Below are 15,527 nucleotides of genomic sequence, written 5' to 3'. Positions count from 1 at the left end.
AACAACCCCAGACCCACACACAACAATGGCCCCCATCGCAATCCCCGACGCCCAGCTCGAGGCCGAGCTCGCCGCTCTCACGGAGAAGGTCCTCTCCGCCAACATCGGCAAGAAGTCGTCGATCGGCTTCGGCTTTGACGCCCCGCCCCCCTCCACCCTCCGCCGCTACCACAAGTACGGCGTCGACCTGTCCCAGGGCTACCCTTTCTACCTTGAGCCCGACACCCCCGAGTACCACGAGGCGCAGAAGCGCGCGGCCAACCCCCGCGACGGGCGCCCGTACGCCGACCCCGGCCTCAAGGCCGACCGGGAGAAGAAGGCGCTGTTCGGCGCTGCCAAGAGCGTCAACCAGCTGACCAAGCACATTGGCGTGAGTGGCGTGGATGAAACGATGACATGCTTGGCAGCCGCTGACCCCCCCAGACTGAGCTCGTCGGCATCCAGCTCAAGGATCTCAACGACCAGCAGAAGGACGAGCTGGCCCTCCTCGTCGCCGAGCGCGGCGTCGTCTTCTTCCGCGACCAGGACATCTCGCCCCAGGCCCAGCTCGAGCTCGGCGAGTACCTCGGTGACGGGGCCGTCGCCAACAGCAGCACGATCGCGTCCGTGCCCGGCACCAACGGCGGCGTCAACATCATCTGGGAGACGGCGCGCACGTACAAGCGCTCGTTCCGCCTCCCGTGGCCCGAGTACGACGGCTACCGCGGCCACGGGTGGCACGTCGACGGACTCGGACGCTACATCCAGGCCGGGTACACGCACCTGCACCAGGACCACGTGCCCGACGACTCGGGTGACACGCTCTGGGCGTCGGGCTACGCGGCGTACGACATCCTGTCGCCCGGCCTCAAGAAGGTCGTCGACGGCATCACCGGCATCTACACGCTCGGCAGTGAGAAGGACGAGAACGGCCGCACCATCCCCAAGTTTGTCCACGCGCCCCTCGTCCGCACCCACCCCGTCACGGGCTGGAAGAGCCTGTACCTCTCTGACCGTGGCCTCGTCGGCTTCGAGGACTGGGACAAGAACGAGTCGGACCACCTGCTCAAGTACCTCATCGACGTGCTCCAGGGCAGCCCTGAGATCCAGGTGCGCTGGAAGTGGACCCCCGGAGCCAGCGCCATTTGGGACCAGCGCAACACGGTGCACGCGCCCGTCCGCGACTGGGAGGAGGAGCGCCACGGCACGCGCGTCCTCTCGCTCGCGGCGCCCGCCTACCACGACCCCAAGTCCAAGTCGCGCGGCGAAGCCCTCAACATCGAGGGATGGCTCTCGCCCGCCTGGACTGGCGAGGCGTACATCCGCTCAGGCTACGAGCTCCCCCCGTAGTGGTCTCGTAGGGTTGTAGTATCATATGGATTTCTTGGGCTTGTGACATCTCCGCGCAATCTCCGCCAGGCCGGCCACGTGCCCACGCGACTGACTTGTCTCAGATGCCCACATAGGGCACCGGCGCACCAGCCTGGCACACCTCGCGCCTCTGTGTCGAGCGCTTGCCAAGTGGGAATAGCACCCCACTTGCCCTGGGCAATACCAGGAGATGCAGCGTTCGACCCCCGGTATCGGCCAAAACTCATCGACCTGACCGTCAGACATGGTTGCACCCACACGGCGTGGGTGGCCGCCCAGCAGGATAACCCTCTGGGCACTTGACGGCGGGAGTGGAGGCCATTCGGGTGGCCCTCCCCATCCAAGCGGGGAGGACGGGGGAAGCGAGGCCCTCTCTTTTGGTACATGCATGCGTTGCGTTGAGTGGTGACACCGAAGTTGTCGCAGGTTCACTCGTGGCTGTGTGTGTTTGTGTGTGTTTTGGGGCCCCCAAAACTGCAGGCCAAATTGTGCTACACCACTTGTGCGTCATGTTCGTCGCATCACGGCCTATGGATAGCACATACATCCCTAGAACGGCCGCTCAGCAACACTCGTGATGCGGCACAGATGGCGTCTCTGGTCCGACGGGAAGTTTGTCGTCGCCGTGTGCTGGGTCGAGCGGTTGTCCCACACGATGACCGTGTTGGGCTCCCAGCGTACACGGCAGGCAATGTCCTGCGCGCGTGCAATGTGCCCCGTCAAGAACTGGATGAGGTTGTCGCTCTCCTCCTTCCTGTAGCCGACAATCTTGGTCGTGTTGACCTCGTTGACGAACAGGATCTTCTTGCGCGTCACGGGGTGGGTGCGCACCACGGGGTGGACGTTGCGCGGTGGCGTGCGCCGGCTGGGCGAGTACTGCAGGAAGTGCTCGGCCTGCAGCCCGTCCAGGCGCTTCTGGAACTCGGGCGACAGGCGCTCGTACGCCTCGGTCGTGGATGTGAAAAGCGTGTCGCCGCCGCCGTTGCGCGGCGTCTCGAGCATGAAGAGGAGCGTGAGGCCGGGAGGCTGGAGCTCGGACGAGCCGTCCGTGTGCCATGTCACCGAGCTGAGCTTGTTGTCGATGACGTTGACCGCACGCTTGATTGATGAGTCGCTGGCGGGTCAGAAGAAATGGACAAAGAGGAACCCACTGCGCATCCTGGAAGATCGAGTAGTACTCCGGCAGGCCCTTGGGGTGCCTGTCTGCGGGGTGCAGATAGTGTGGGCCGTGGTAGCGCACAAACTCGAGCTGCTGCTCCGCCTCGAGGTCGGCAAAGTCCTGGTCGCGGAAGACGACGACGCCGCGTTGAGCGACGAACAGGGCAAGTTGGTCTGGGGTCAGATTCAACATGGGACACCAAGCTCACCTCGCTGAGCAGAGTCGAGCGTGCTCAGCTGGATACCACTGATCTCGGTGCCGATGACCGGTGTGAGCTCGGTGCGCTTGACGCAGGGATCGAGGAGGAAGGGCAGGGCGGGGTCGGCCGACAGTCCCCGGTCGACGTGCTCGAATGGCACCGGCTCGGGGAAGACCTCGTCGGGGTCCAGTGGCTCGGGGAGGAAGCGGGGGCTGGCGGGTGAGCTTCTATCGAACCACGGGTACCCACTACTTTGGCGCCGAGGACGACTGGCTCAGCACCGAGGCGTCAATCTTGGCCTTGAGCCGCTCGATCGAGTATCCCTCGTCCCAAGTCGCCTTCCAGCTGGCCCGTGCGGTGATGGCGTCGAGGTACGTCCTGAAGCGGCGGAACTCGTCGCCGCTAGCAACGGCCGCGACGGTCAGCCCGCCGGCGGGGGCGATTCCGTGGCGGCCGTACGCATCCAGGCGGCCGATGAATGGTGCTACGAGGATGTCGGCGACGGTGAACCTGCTCCCGAGGAAGAACGGCCCCTCCGCAGGCAGCAGTGCCTGAATCGTGCGCACGGCGTCGAGCTGGCGCTGGAAGTGCACCTTGCGCTCGGCGGGCGTCACTGCTCGCGAGGTGACGGGGAGGAGGTCGGGGTCAAGGGCCCTCAGCGTAGCCTGCACGAAGGCTGTTGAGCGTGCGCGCTCGAGCGGCGTGCGTGCCTGCAGCGAGGGGGCGAGGGTGGCGATGTACTCGACAATGTCGGCCGACTCTGAGATGTACACTGCCGGCGAGCCGACAGCGAGCACAGGGACCTGGCCTGTGGGGTTCGCCTCGAGGAGCCAGTCTGGCTTGTGGGACAGGTCGACCTCGGTGATGCTGTACTCGAGGTCTGACTCGGCGAGCGCGATGAGGACGCGGTGCGCCCAGCGACCACCCTGAAGAGTTAGTTGTGCCACTGTTCAAGGAGGAACAACTTACCTTGTTAACGATGGCGGTGAGCGGGGGGTGCGACTTGGCAGCTGGGGGCTGAGCACCATCTGGCATGGTGAGTGAGATGGGTGAAGAGGAACAGTGAGTCCTCGAGGCCACCTTAAGCGATGCGCTCTCGGGAGAGAGCTCGTCGCGCGACGACCTCGCTATCTGTCGCCATGTTCCCGGGAGACAGGCGGCCCGAACGCTCCGCTGGCCTTGCTCTCGCGCTGTGTCGAGTTAGATCTCGCTGAGTAATCGACGACCTCCCGAAGCAGACGCCATCATGCTGCCATCAGTGCTGCTCCGCGGCGGGGATTGCGAGCTGGGTCAAAGTGGTGGAGGTTGTCCGTCCCGAAGTCGCGTCTCCACGGCGAGCCGGCCCCGAAGTTCAGATGGCGCGACCGTGAGCCATTGCGAGGGGGAGGGACACCGCCACCTCATCCCGAGGTGGTCATTGACCGGGCTATGCGTTGGCAGCTGGCCCGAGCAAGCGAGGACAGCGACGAGGGGAGGAGTGCAAAGGAGAAATTGCTGATGTCGCCATCCAGGGTTCAGTGTTTATAACTTTCGGGACGCGCGCAATGTCACCATCTCTCGACTTTTTTCCTCGTCAACAACACCGAGGACATGTCTGCAGCAATGCTCTTGTCAACTGACCCGAAGTTGACGACTACATTAACCCCAGGATGAGCCCACGGTGACACTCAGCCCCCACCAATCCGCCATGTCTGATTCGCTTGAGGAGCGCCAGGCGCCAGTCCTCGCCGCCCAGGAGGAGATTGACTACACCTCGATACCCGAGGACAAGGCGCGCGACAGGCGGTTGAGGTTCCGCCTTGACGCCATCCTCATGACCTACACCGTGCTGTCGTACACGCTGAAGTTCCTCGACCAGTCCAACTACACCTATGCCTACAGGTGAGATTGCTGGAGACACGTGACTTGTACGAGCTGACCTCCCCAGCTCTGGCATGAAGGAGGACCTCAACCTCTATGGCAACGAGCTCACCTGGATGGGGACCATCTTCTCCATCGGCTACGTGAGCGAGCAACCAACGACCTCCCTGACCTTCCCCAGATCCTCGGCACCATCCCCACCCAGCTCCTCCTGACCTACATCCGCCCCTCCTACTTCCTGGGTACGGTCGAGATGATCTGGGGCGTCTTCGTCCTGGCCATGGCCGCCGCAAAGCACGTCAACACCATCTACGCTATGCGCTTCCTCATCGGCCTGTTCGAGGCGTCGTCCTACCCCGGCCTCATTGCCGTTCTTGCGTCGTGGTACACGCCGCGAGAGCTCGGCAAGCGCGTCGCCATCCTCCAGTCGGCGTCCGCCCTCGGCGCCATGTGGGCAGGATACCTCCAGGCTGCGGTGTTTGCTGGCCTCAACGGCGCACACGGCCTCGCTGGATGGAAGTGGGGATTCGTCGTCAACGGAGCTATCACGATACCGGTCGGGCTCTTTGCCTTCTGGTGCATCCCCGACTCGCCGCACAACTCGCGCGCCCGCTGGCTGACAGCTGAGGACATTGAGTACGCCAAGATCCGCATGGCCCGTGTCGGCCGCGCACCGGCCAAGGGACTCAGCAAGGCAACGCTCAGGCGCGTGTTCGGCTCGTGGCATCTGTACAGCTTCGCCTTGCCGTATGCCTTCTGGGTTATCAACGGCCAGGCGATCGGCTTCCTCATCCTATGGCTCAAGTCGACCAAGCGCTACTCGATCGTCAAGATCAACCTCATCCCCACGGGCGGCTACGCTCTCGAGATCGTCACTGCCATTGGATTCGCCGCGCTGTCCGACTATCTCGGCATGCGATGGCCTGTGATCGTCTTGACTGGCGTTATCGGGTTGTTCAGCGCAATCGTGCTCACTGTGTGGGACGTTTCGTTTGGGTTGCACTTCGCGGCCCACCTCCTCATCTTCTCGACCATCGGCGGCTCGGCCCTCATCTTGACCTGGGTGTCGGAACTGGTCGGTGACGACGCCGAGGCGCGCATTCTCATCGTGGCCATCCTCAACACGCTGGCCTATGTGTTTAACGCCGCTTTGCCTTTCGCCATGTACCCCGCCAAGCAGGCTCCGCACTACAAGTGGGGTTACCAGATCAGCACGGCTTTCTGGATCGCGGGCATCCTCATCATCACGGGCATTGGCATCTACGAGCGCAAGACGTGAGTGAATTGGTCATCACAGACACTAACCCCACCAGACGCGGAAAGGCTCAGTCAAAGACAGTCGAAGATGCGCTGGGCGAGTCGGCGTCGATCGAATCGGAGGAGAAGAAGTAGGAGCAAGGTGCTCGGACTCTGAGGTTTTTTTCTGGATTGATTCACATTCTGGTTACATATCGATGCACACATGTGCGGGCTGCAGGATATATGGGCATGTACCCACTCGCCTTCGTCCTGAAGCGAACGCAAACGCGTGCCACTTTATCCGCCAGCTTTGCAAGCAACCATCATCGGGCGAAACTGCGATGTCTGTGTTGCATGTCACACACCTTCCGTAATTCTGACAGACGTGGCACACTGACATGATAACTGACACACGCGAGGGGAGGTTATTCTACTGCGTTTCTAATTGCGACAGAGAATGGCGATGAGTGAACGTAGCAAAGAGAAAGAAGATGCACCGATACGACAACTTGAACACTTTATTGTGACTTCTCACGGGGTCGCGGGTTCGTCCTTCGCAAACGTGGGCTTGGCTCCATAAGGAATCATTCGTACCATGTGCCTTCGTGCCCCATCCTCAAAGTCGGGAATGGCGGTGTGGGCCGCAGTGCGCTGCTCGTCAGCTCCCCTCTCCCCGCTCACCCACCTGGTCCCATATGACGACCGTGCCCGGCGCCCAGCGGACGCGGCAACTGAAATCGAGGCTCTTGATGTGGTTGTGCAGGAAGCCGAGGACGTGGTCACTCTCCTCTGGCTTGAAGCCCTTGACCGTCCGCCCCATGGCGGGGTTGACGAAGAGCGCCGGTTTCCGGGTCACGGGGTGTGCGATGACCAGCGGGTGCGTCGCATTCACGGCCTCCTTGAGCGCGCGCTCGGTGCCAACGCGCGCGACCTCGCCCTTTGACGCGGACGTGTGCTCGATCTCGAGGTCAGTCAACGTGGCGCGGTAGGCCGGCGACAGGGCCTGGTACGCTGCCGTGAGCGATGTGAAGGCCGTATCGCCCCCGCCCGAGGCCGGCGACTCGAGCACCCAGAAGAACGTGGTCGACGGGACGTTCTGCGTGAACGTCTGGTCAATATGCCAGAAGTCATACGCCGTGTGTGGACCCAGCAGGTCCCGAAGGGTGCCGCTTCGCATGTCAGATCCGGGGACTGCGCTTCCGCGGCGGTACTCACACCCTGTCGTCGGCGTACACGACGTGGAACTCGGGCCCAGTGCCCTCCGGGTATCCCATCGTCGGGTGCTTGTGCAGGGGGCCAAAGTGCGAGACGAGCTCGCGCTGCTTATCGGGCCCGATGTCCGCGAAATCTTGATCGCGCTGCGATGGGGTGAGCGTGGGCGCGGCTGGGACTCACGAAGACGACCACTCCCCGCTCGGCAGCGAGCAGCGCCACTTGGTCGAGGCCGGCTGGGGTCAGCTGGCTTAGTTGGACGCCAGACACCTCAGTGCCGATGCGAGGTGTGATGGCCTGGAGCTTGGTGCTGCCATTGTCGAGCTCGGGAAGCGTGGGGTCAGCGTGTCGCCCGCGCTCGTCGGCCGCGAACAGCGGCAGGTCGATGGGGACAGTGGGTCCGTCGGGTCGCACTGGCAGATACGCCGGGTACAGCGGCTCGGTGCGGATGGGCATGGTGGAAAGGTAATCGAGGCTGCAGCTGGGGCGACGTCGAGTCCCTCTGCACCCGAACTGATATGCACTCGACTCGACTCTGTGCCTTTGGCGTATGGTGCTCGATGGCACCATTACCTTTGGGGACTGGAGGACTCCGAAGCCTCGGCGAAGGTGCTTGGCGCGGCCGTGGACACTCCCGAAAGTCACGACGAGTGGCGAAATCGTCGCCGAGCAGCTGATGATTCGTCGGCGACTGCCCGCGACCGCTTGGTACCCAAACGGAGAATCGCACCATCGCAGCTCATGGCGAGGAGCGGCTCGTCGGCAGTCGCCGACGCGATATGCTGCGCCGTGCCGCCCGGCCCGGCCGGTCTTGGCCCGATGATCCTGTGCCAAGTCCGCCATGGTCGCTGGTCGGTGCGACGACGGCAGCGCTCGACCCCGTGCGTCGCACCATTCGCCGGTAAGATGTCGAGGTATCAGTGATATCCGGCGGTAATGGCGCCATAACCGTGCCAGAGAGCAGGGGTAGTGCATGCAGGTGCGTCTTGGTCTGACCATAGTGCGAGGTGTGCTCGAACAGTGAGTGCCATGATATCGGTATATCAGGCATCGAGGTGGGAGGTATGGCCGCACCAACCGACCCCCTCACCCCACCATGTCAGAACAAGTGGACACGTACAAGCCAGGCCAGGAGCCCTCCGACTCGTTGCTCGTTCGGTGGCTGCCCACGCGGCACCGTACTCGTGAGCGCGCGCTTGTGCTCAAGCTCGACCTGCTGCTGCTCTCCTGGGCTTTCGTGGCTGGACTGACAAAGGTGAGCAGTGGTTCGTCTCCACGCTGATGGCCAGGACATGGACCAGTCCGCGACAACTCAAGCATATGTGTCGGGCATGAAGGAGGCGCTGCACCTAGAGTACGTTGCTGGCCGTGGCGTTACTCACACACAGTGGCAACCAACTTGTCGAGTTCACGACCTACTTCAGTATCGGATATGCGCTGTGCATCATCCCGAGCCAGCTCATTCAGACCAAGATCCGCAGCTCGCTATTCCTGCCCATCTGCGAAATCATCTGGGGCGCGCTGACCCTCGCGACGTACGCAAGCAAGAACGCCAAGACCATCTACGCGCTCCGCTTCTTCCTCGGCATGTTTGAGAGCACGTCGTGGCCCGGCCTGGTCGCCTTGATCTTCAACTGGTGTGAGTATGCGGGAACGTTGAGTAGCGGGACTGACACGCCCAGACAAGCCTGCAGAGCTCGGTAAGCGTGTGGCAATCTTTGGTGTCTCCGGCGTCGCGGGGTCCATGTTCCTCGGCATCCTCCAGGCGGCACTGTACAAAAACCTCAACGGCGCGGCCGGCCTCGCAGGCTGGCAGTGGCTGTTCATTGTATCCGGCTTGATTACGATGTTCTGGGGAGCACTGGGTCTGCTCATCGTGCCCGACTCCCCCTCCAACACGCGTGCACTGTGGCTCACGCCCGATGAACGCAAGCTGGCGTACGACCGCATCGCGGCCAAGAACATTGCCCCCGCCAAGCTCGTGTCCAAGTCGTACCTGTGGACGCGGATCAAGGCGACGGCCCGCTCGCCCCTCAGCTGGCTCTTCACGACCGCCTACCTCCAGTTCGCGTGGAGCCAGCGCGCCAACTCGTACTTCCTGCTGTATCTCAAGGGCCTGACCCGTGCCGACGGGTCCAAGCTCTACTCGACCTACAAGGTCAACCTGCTCCCGCTCGGCGGGTACGCCCTCAGCATCGTGTTCAATATCGGCCTCAATGCCATCAGCGACAGGTTCCGATGGCGCCTGCAGATCAGTGTGCTGGCCGCGACGATCCAGCTCGTGGCGTGCTCGGTGCTCTCGGCGTGGCCCAGCTCGACGCCGGCAATCATGACCTTCTACTACATCACCTTCACGACCGCAGCGTGGGGGTACGCGCTGATCGCGTGGCTCGCCGAGATCCTCAAGCGCGAGCCCGAGTCGAGGGCACTGCTCATCGGCGTGGTGGTCACGCTGACTTACGTCGGACACGCGACGATCCCGCTTCGCGCATGGAGGGTTGCCGACTCGCCGCGCTACCCCATCGGCTTTCCGCTCGCCACGGCGTTCGCGGCCGGCGGCATCCTCAACCTTTTTGCTATTTGGTGGTGGGTGCGGCGCCACCCCGAGCTGGAGGAGCATGGCTTTGGCGGCGAGGCCGAGGAGATCGGGTATGAGGGCGATCGTAAGGCTGCTGAGGCAGACGAAGAGTTCGGGCACGACTCAAAGGTCAGAGCGTAGTAGCATGCATTGAGGGTAGTTCGGTGGCTTGGCTGTTGTGTCACTGGCAAGGTTGTCCACCGCTCTCCTCTGCCTCGCTGTTTAAAGTCCGCGTCTCGCTGTTTCACCCGCCCATTGTCCCTCATCCTCGCCAATAGCGAGCCGTAGGCCTGTCATCATTGGCCACGACGCGTTCACGTCCGAAGAGGAGCTACCTCGGGTCCCTCTCGGTCGACAGCGCTCGGGCAACCCGACGGCGGGCAAGGAGCGGAGCGCAGACCGGAGACGGGCTTACCGCCGGACGACCCTCATCGCCGGAGGTCGCCGGAGGTCGCCGGACTTTTTTGCAGCCCAACCCATCCTCGGCCTGCTTGGCAGTGATCGCTCGCACGGAGGCGTCGACACAGCCCAGGCCTCTGCGCAGGCAAAGAACGCCGCGACACGATGCACGGCGAGGACGGCACACCCCGGTGGCTCGCACCGCGCGGCAGACGTACCCATGCCGACCCCATGGCTGCCCACATGCCAAGCACATGCTCGCCCTGCTGACTTTTGTGCCCCCCTTCGGCCCAGGTCCGCCTTGATCGCTGGCCGTGCGCGCGTAATCTCGGGCCCACTTGGCGAGCCCTGCCAAAGCAAACTTAACGAAGATACCGAGCTCCTATTCGGCCGACTCATATCTGATTAGCGCGGCTGCTACTCACTCGTGCAGTTTGTGCTTTGATGATGAGGTGCTCGTCGTGCCAAGACAACATTTGGGGACAACTTTTCACGTGGTAACTCATCTTGCTCCACTACAACATCTTCATCTGGCTCGCTATGCTCGTCAACTACGCTCGCTCGGCCGATTGGCACGATACGAGGCGATGCGCGCGCTCCAGACCTAGCGGCATATAAGCACCGCGGCACCTCGGCATGGGCGCCAACAACCCCCTCGCCATGTCAGAAAAGACCAAAACTCAGCTCCAGGCCGAGAACGACGTCCCGCGCGTGTCGTTCGACCACTCCAGCAGCGTCGAGGATGGTCGCAGCTCCGACGCCGGCTTGGTCGAGCCCAAGTCCAAGGGTGTCGTCGAGATGGAGTCGCTGCAGGGGCGGCTGACGCCTGTTCTCCTCGGCATCCTCTATGTCACGTTCATGGTGCTCGCGTACAGCCTGTCCTTGAGTAAGTGGCCCAGGTAGCCCCGCCGCTCCCCGCTGACAGCCTCAGACCAGTACACGTCCTCGGCCTTCCTCAACTACGGTGTCTCGTACTCGTTCGGCAAACACTCGCTTCAGGCGACGATCGGCGTCGTGACCTCGGTCTTCCAGGCCATGAGCCAGCCGCCCATCGCCAAGCTCGCAGACGTGTTTGGTCGTGTGCCGGCGTACATCGGCTGCGTCGTGCTCTACGTGATCGGCTATATCATCGTCGCGAGCTCGCAGTCCATCGTCACCTATGCGGTCGGCAACTCGATCTACATCCTCGGTATCACCGGCCTCTTCCTGCTGCAGAACATTATCATTTCCGATATCTCGTCCCTGCGCAACCGATACTGGTGGACCCTCTTCCCGTCCATCCCTGGCGCGATCAACGCCTTCGTGTCGGGAGACCTCGTCGCGTCCCTCATGTCGAGGGGCGACAAGACCAAGCAGTGGCGCTGGGGCTTCGGTATCTTCATCATCCTCACCCCCGCCCTCGCCTTCCCCATCGTCTTCACCCTCTGGCGCGCGACCCGCCCCTCGCCCGAGGTCGCCGCCGCCCAGAAGGCAGCCAAGGTCGCGCGCAACGAGGGCCTGTCGTTCCAGCAGCGCTTCGTCCGCGGCGTCAAGGACTTCTTCTGGCAGCTCGACTTTATCGGCCTCGCCCTGTTTGTTGTCGGCTTCGGTCTCCTCTTCGTGACCGTCACCATCGCCAACTCGAAGACGGCCAAGTGGTCTGACGCGCACTCGATCGCCCAGATGGTCGTCGGCGGCGTGGTCATCATCCTCTTCGTTCTCTGGGAGCGCTTCTGGGCGCCACACCCGCTCCTCCCCTTCGCGCTGCTCAAGCGCAAGACGGTCATCGGGTGTGTGCTCATCGCGCTGTGGTCGCCGATGGCTGGCCGCATCACGGCAGGGTACCTCTTCACGTTCCTCCAGGTCGCGGCCAACCAGAGCGTGCTGTCCACCCAGCGCATCACCTCGTTCCCCACCGTCGCCGGCACTGTGTCCGCCATCATCGGTGCCGGTGTCGCGCGCTACTTCCGCGTCCTCAAGCCCATCATCATCGCCGGCTTCGTCATCCAGGTCCTCGGCTCGGGCCTCATGATCCGCTACAGGACGAGCACCAACTCGCAAGGCGAGCTCGCTGTCGTGCAGCTGATCCGCGGCTTCGCCAACGGCCTCATCCCGTTTCCCACCCAGGCCCTCATCCAGGCCGCCGCGCCGCATGAGCACATGGCCGCTGTGACCGCTGCGTGGCTCGTCGTCTACTACCTGTCGGGTGGTATCGGCTCGGCCATCGGAGGCGCCATGTGGACCAACATTGTCCCCAACAAGCTCGACCAGTACCTCAGCCACAACCAGACCCTCGTCACACTTGCCTACAGCAACCCCTTCGGCTTCGCCGACAAGTTCCCTCCCGGAACTCCTGAGCGTGCGGCCATCGCCCGTGCCCAGGACGAGGCGCAGCGCACCATTGTCATCGTCGGAACGTGTATCTCCGCCGTGGCACTCCTCACTTCCATCTTCCTGCTCGACAACCTCCGCCTCACCGACGACCAGTCGCTCGAGGACTCGGAGATCAAGGGAGGGGAGAAGAAAAAGGAGAAGCGCGGTGACACGGCTGCGGTCAACACCGATGCCGCCGGGGTTAACGTCCACTAGGGTGTTGGGTTAATATCGAGTAATGGATATCTCTTTGGTGCCATGTGACAGGGTGCAGTGGGGCATGGTGACGAGCCTCATTTCCTCTGTCCTACGTATTACTAAAGCGCGATCGTTCACTAAACACACACTCCCTGGGGACTAGTCCATAATGTCCTTGCCATTCACGCTGGTCCCCAATGCCACCGTATGTACCGAGTTAGTGACCGTGGCTGGTCGACCCGGCCGCTCTCGCCATGTCGAGAACTTCCTCGTGGCCGCGGCGAAAGTTGGCGTGGTTCTGGGAGGACCCGGCAGAGGAGACCAGGCCGCCAGAAAGGGGTCCGACCGCGGCCGTGGGGGTAACAATATCACTGGGTGCAGGTGAGGCGAGGTCGGTCGACGCGTCCACGCCGTCGGCAGTGGAGTTGCTGCTGGCGAAAGTGCTGATGTTTGACGCGTTACCCCACTCGTGGCTGTACATCGGGGGGAGGACCTGGGGGTATTCGCCACCGTCAAGCTCGTGCATCACCGGAGATGCCGGCTGGAGGGTGCTGGGGATGTCTCTTCCATCGGCAGGCACAGTCCCGACCAAGCGAAGGCCCGATGGCATGGATGAGCGCGAGCCGTGCTTCTCGCGGTCTCGCGTGGGTAGGGGGAGATGAGACGCGTGCATGTCGAGCGACCCGCTGCTGGAGGGTTAGCGCAGGACACACGGGGAGACATACTCGGATCCCATGGGCGTACGAGGGAAGTTGTGTGCGGAGACTGTGGCATGTCAGCAGACCGCGCGGATTCACAGTGCAACTCACTGTCGAAAGGCGTCAACGGGGGTGCGTCATCGCCGACATCTCTGTGCGCTGGATCGTCGACCGCAAATGAGGTCGGTCGGTTGCCAGCCAGCCGCTTGAGGTGGTATCGCCAGAAGCCGAAGAGAGCCAGCAGACCAACAGCGGCCGCGCCTCCAACCTGGGTTCAACATCAGCATCAGTGTCACCTGCACCGAGGCGTGTGGCAGTTGCACGTACTCCACCACCAATTGCAGCTGCATTAAGACCCGCTTTGCGGTTTGCAGCACCCAAGTCTGTTGGAACGGATCCCTCGGCAGAAGTGGAAGGAGTCGTAGGGGATGAGCTGGTTTCTGAAGGCTCGGTCTTGCCGGTTGGGTTCCCAGGGCCAAAACGCTGAAGCGGCCAGTTTGAGACATCCCTGGAGCATCAGCGTAGGTCAACAGGAGTGGGAACATACCGAAGACCACTAGCCATGGCCATGGCCGCCACCTCGATAAAGCCGCCTGACACGAGCGGTTCGATCTTAATGTTGTACAGCACTGTGGGGTCTAGGACCCGAAAGTAGAGGGGGCTCCATTGGTCCGTAACGTTCAATCCGGCGTAGATTCGCGTCTTGTTGTTGCAGGTGGGCGGGGTCGGCACGATAGTGATGACGCTGTCGGTTACATTGGCCCCAGTCGTTCCGTCGATTCGAATCTCAGACGTGTTCGCAGGAATCGGATACCACAGAGTCCCATTGCCTCGCAGTGCCGTGTAATTGGCAAAGGTGAATGGCAGGACGACCTGCGGAGGCTGCTTGTGGATAACGGGTTCCCAGTGTTCAGTGACCATCAACCTATTGAATAGGTGTAGGTCCGACAAAGGAAGATTGGCCTCATCAGCCATGGAGGGTAGTGGAGGACCACCATAGGTCGCAAACGGCTGCACGGCCACGTAAACCTGGTCCATGCTCTTTCTGCACAAGTCAGCCGGCTGATGAAGACGGCTCAAACAACTCACACCTCTGATTGCAGACCAGTCAGAACCATCAGGGCTGTGACAGTGACCCCCCGGTCAACGTGGCATGTGTATGTCATGTAGTCGGGGTTGGGCGCGCGTGGGCCAAGGTCAAGTACCCAGTTGACCATGTCCTCGGTGATCGTTGTGTTTACCCAGTACGTTTGGATGGAGCCCTGAACAAAACACGAGGCATTGGCTGGAGTCGATGCGGCCGTCACGTTAACAAGCATGCTGTGGGCCTGTGCCCCGAACGAGAATGTTGAGTTCAGGCTCGTTGCCGTTATGGTCGCGAACCAGCTGTCGGGGTTGTTGATGTGCCACGACGCCTGGGGCGTTGGCCCCAAGTCCCACGCACCGCCAATCGGCGCGTTGTACATCAGCGTGTGGTTGAGGTTGGTGGGGAAAGGCTGCGCCGAAGCTGTCGACAGCAGCAGGGTGGCGGCGGCGACGAGCTCAAGCATCATTGTGGGAGGGAGCCGGCCGGCAGCGGGTCTGGCGACGACGCTGTGAGAGGTGGGGTCGGTCTGGCTATCGGTACCCAGTCGGGAGGGCCAGACGCGAAGCCAAGGTACTAAGCGACAACTGAGGTAGTGGAGTAAAGTGAAGAGTGAAGTGGGGGTGGAAAATATCACCTCGCACACACAACTGGCGCTTGGACGGCCAGCGCGTCGTGCAAGTGGCCTGTGCAGCACGTCGGGAAAAGGTGTGTGCTCGACGACGCCACCGCGTCGAGTGGCTCGACTGGTGTGTGCTGCCGCAGACGTATTGTGTGTGGTGTATCAGAGCGCAGGGAGTGCAGGGGGTGCGGTGGGCGCCGTCGAAAGAATCAGCGGTACAACCGACACGGCACGCCACTCGACTCTTGGTCGTCGGAGCCAGTCTCGGCGCCAGAGTGTTGCGGATCCCGCGTCGAGCTCTGCTCACCAGTAGATCGGATCGACACGCAAAGCACAGAGCGACACGCGAAGCACAGAGCACGCCACGGCGCAGGCGCGCGACCACGGGGCGGACGCACGAGCCGGCGGTGACGGTGCGAGGGGCGACCCGGCGCGCGTCGGCACGGGTCCGCTGCACGCCATCGCTGCTCGCAACAGGGTCAGTGCGTCAGTGTCACTGCGAGTCGCTGGGAGGTGTGAGCAGGCTGATCTCCAGGATGGAGGACACGGGGCAAGGTCAGTCGTCTTCAGCGAACCG

At 62.6% G+C, this 15,527-nt stretch overlaps 7 protein-coding genes across 7 annotated transcripts; 4 read left to right on the top strand and 3 right to left on the bottom strand.

Annotated features, from left to right (window-relative positions):
- Nucleotides 1-25: 25 nt before the first annotated feature.
- Nucleotides 26-1,329, top strand: Q8F55_004806 (uncharacterized protein; the record flags this gene model as incomplete). The annotated part of the gene is made up of 2 exons (XM_069353311.1): nt 26-370; nt 424-1,329. 2 exons carry the CDS (start codon nt 26-28, stop codon nt 1,327-1,329), a joined length of 1,251 nt encoding a protein of 416 aa, XP_069207953.1.
- A 570-nt stretch (nt 1,330-1,899) lies between these two features.
- Q8F55_004805 (uncharacterized protein) lies at nt 1,900-3,743 on the bottom strand (the record flags this gene model as incomplete). The annotated part of the gene is made up of 5 exons (XM_069353310.1): nt 1,900-2,464; nt 2,502-2,682; nt 2,718-2,920; nt 2,958-3,634; nt 3,678-3,743. 5 exons carry the CDS (start codon nt 3,741-3,743, stop codon nt 1,900-1,902), a joined length of 1,692 nt encoding a protein of 563 aa, XP_069207952.1.
- Nucleotides 3,744-4,395: 652 nt separating this feature from the next.
- On the top strand, nt 4,396-5,960 carry Q8F55_004804 (uncharacterized protein; the record flags this gene model as incomplete). The annotated part of the gene is made up of 4 exons (XM_069353309.1): nt 4,396-4,589; nt 4,636-4,711; nt 4,750-5,843; nt 5,882-5,960. The coding sequence occupies 4 exons, from the start codon at nt 4,396-4,398 to the stop codon at nt 5,958-5,960; spliced, it is 1,443 nt and encodes a 480-aa protein (XP_069207951.1).
- Nucleotides 5,961-6,338: 378 nt separating this feature from the next.
- On the bottom strand, nt 6,339-7,475 carry Q8F55_004803 (uncharacterized protein; the record flags this gene model as incomplete). Its single annotated transcript, XM_069353308.1, has 4 exons — nt 6,339-6,458; nt 6,493-6,976; nt 7,023-7,165; nt 7,203-7,475. The coding sequence occupies 4 exons, from the start codon at nt 7,473-7,475 to the stop codon at nt 6,339-6,341; spliced, it is 1,020 nt and encodes a 339-aa protein (XP_069207950.1).
- A 640-nt stretch (nt 7,476-8,115) lies between these two features.
- Nucleotides 8,116-9,738, top strand: Q8F55_004802 (uncharacterized protein; the record flags this gene model as incomplete). The annotated part of the gene is made up of 4 exons (XM_069353307.1): nt 8,116-8,274; nt 8,309-8,373; nt 8,408-8,658; nt 8,702-9,738. The coding sequence occupies 4 exons, from the start codon at nt 8,116-8,118 to the stop codon at nt 9,736-9,738; spliced, it is 1,512 nt and encodes a 503-aa protein (XP_069207949.1).
- Nucleotides 9,739-10,656: 918 nt separating this feature from the next.
- Nucleotides 10,657-12,564, top strand: Q8F55_004801 (uncharacterized protein; the record flags this gene model as incomplete). The annotated part of the gene is made up of 2 exons (XM_069353306.1): nt 10,657-10,882; nt 10,928-12,564. The coding sequence occupies 2 exons, from the start codon at nt 10,657-10,659 to the stop codon at nt 12,562-12,564; spliced, it is 1,863 nt and encodes a 620-aa protein (XP_069207948.1).
- Nucleotides 12,565-12,763: 199 nt separating this feature from the next.
- Q8F55_004800 (uncharacterized protein) lies at nt 12,764-14,797 on the bottom strand (the record flags this gene model as incomplete). The annotated part of the gene is made up of 6 exons (XM_069353305.1): nt 12,764-13,235; nt 13,272-13,311; nt 13,356-13,512; nt 13,572-13,752; nt 13,792-14,289; nt 14,334-14,797. The coding sequence occupies 6 exons, from the start codon at nt 14,795-14,797 to the stop codon at nt 12,764-12,766; spliced, it is 1,812 nt and encodes a 603-aa protein (XP_069207947.1).
- Between the last annotated feature and the right edge of the window lie 730 nt (nt 14,798-15,527).

The sequence above is a fragment of the Vanrija albida genome (genome assembly GCF_041260175.1).
Source record: "Vanrija albida strain AlHP1 chromosome Unknown contig_4, whole genome shotgun sequence".
NCBI classification, from domain to species: domain Eukaryota; kingdom Fungi; phylum Basidiomycota; class Tremellomycetes; order Trichosporonales; family Trichosporonaceae; genus Vanrija; species Vanrija albida.
This window is presented reverse-complemented; position numbering and strand designations above follow the sequence as displayed.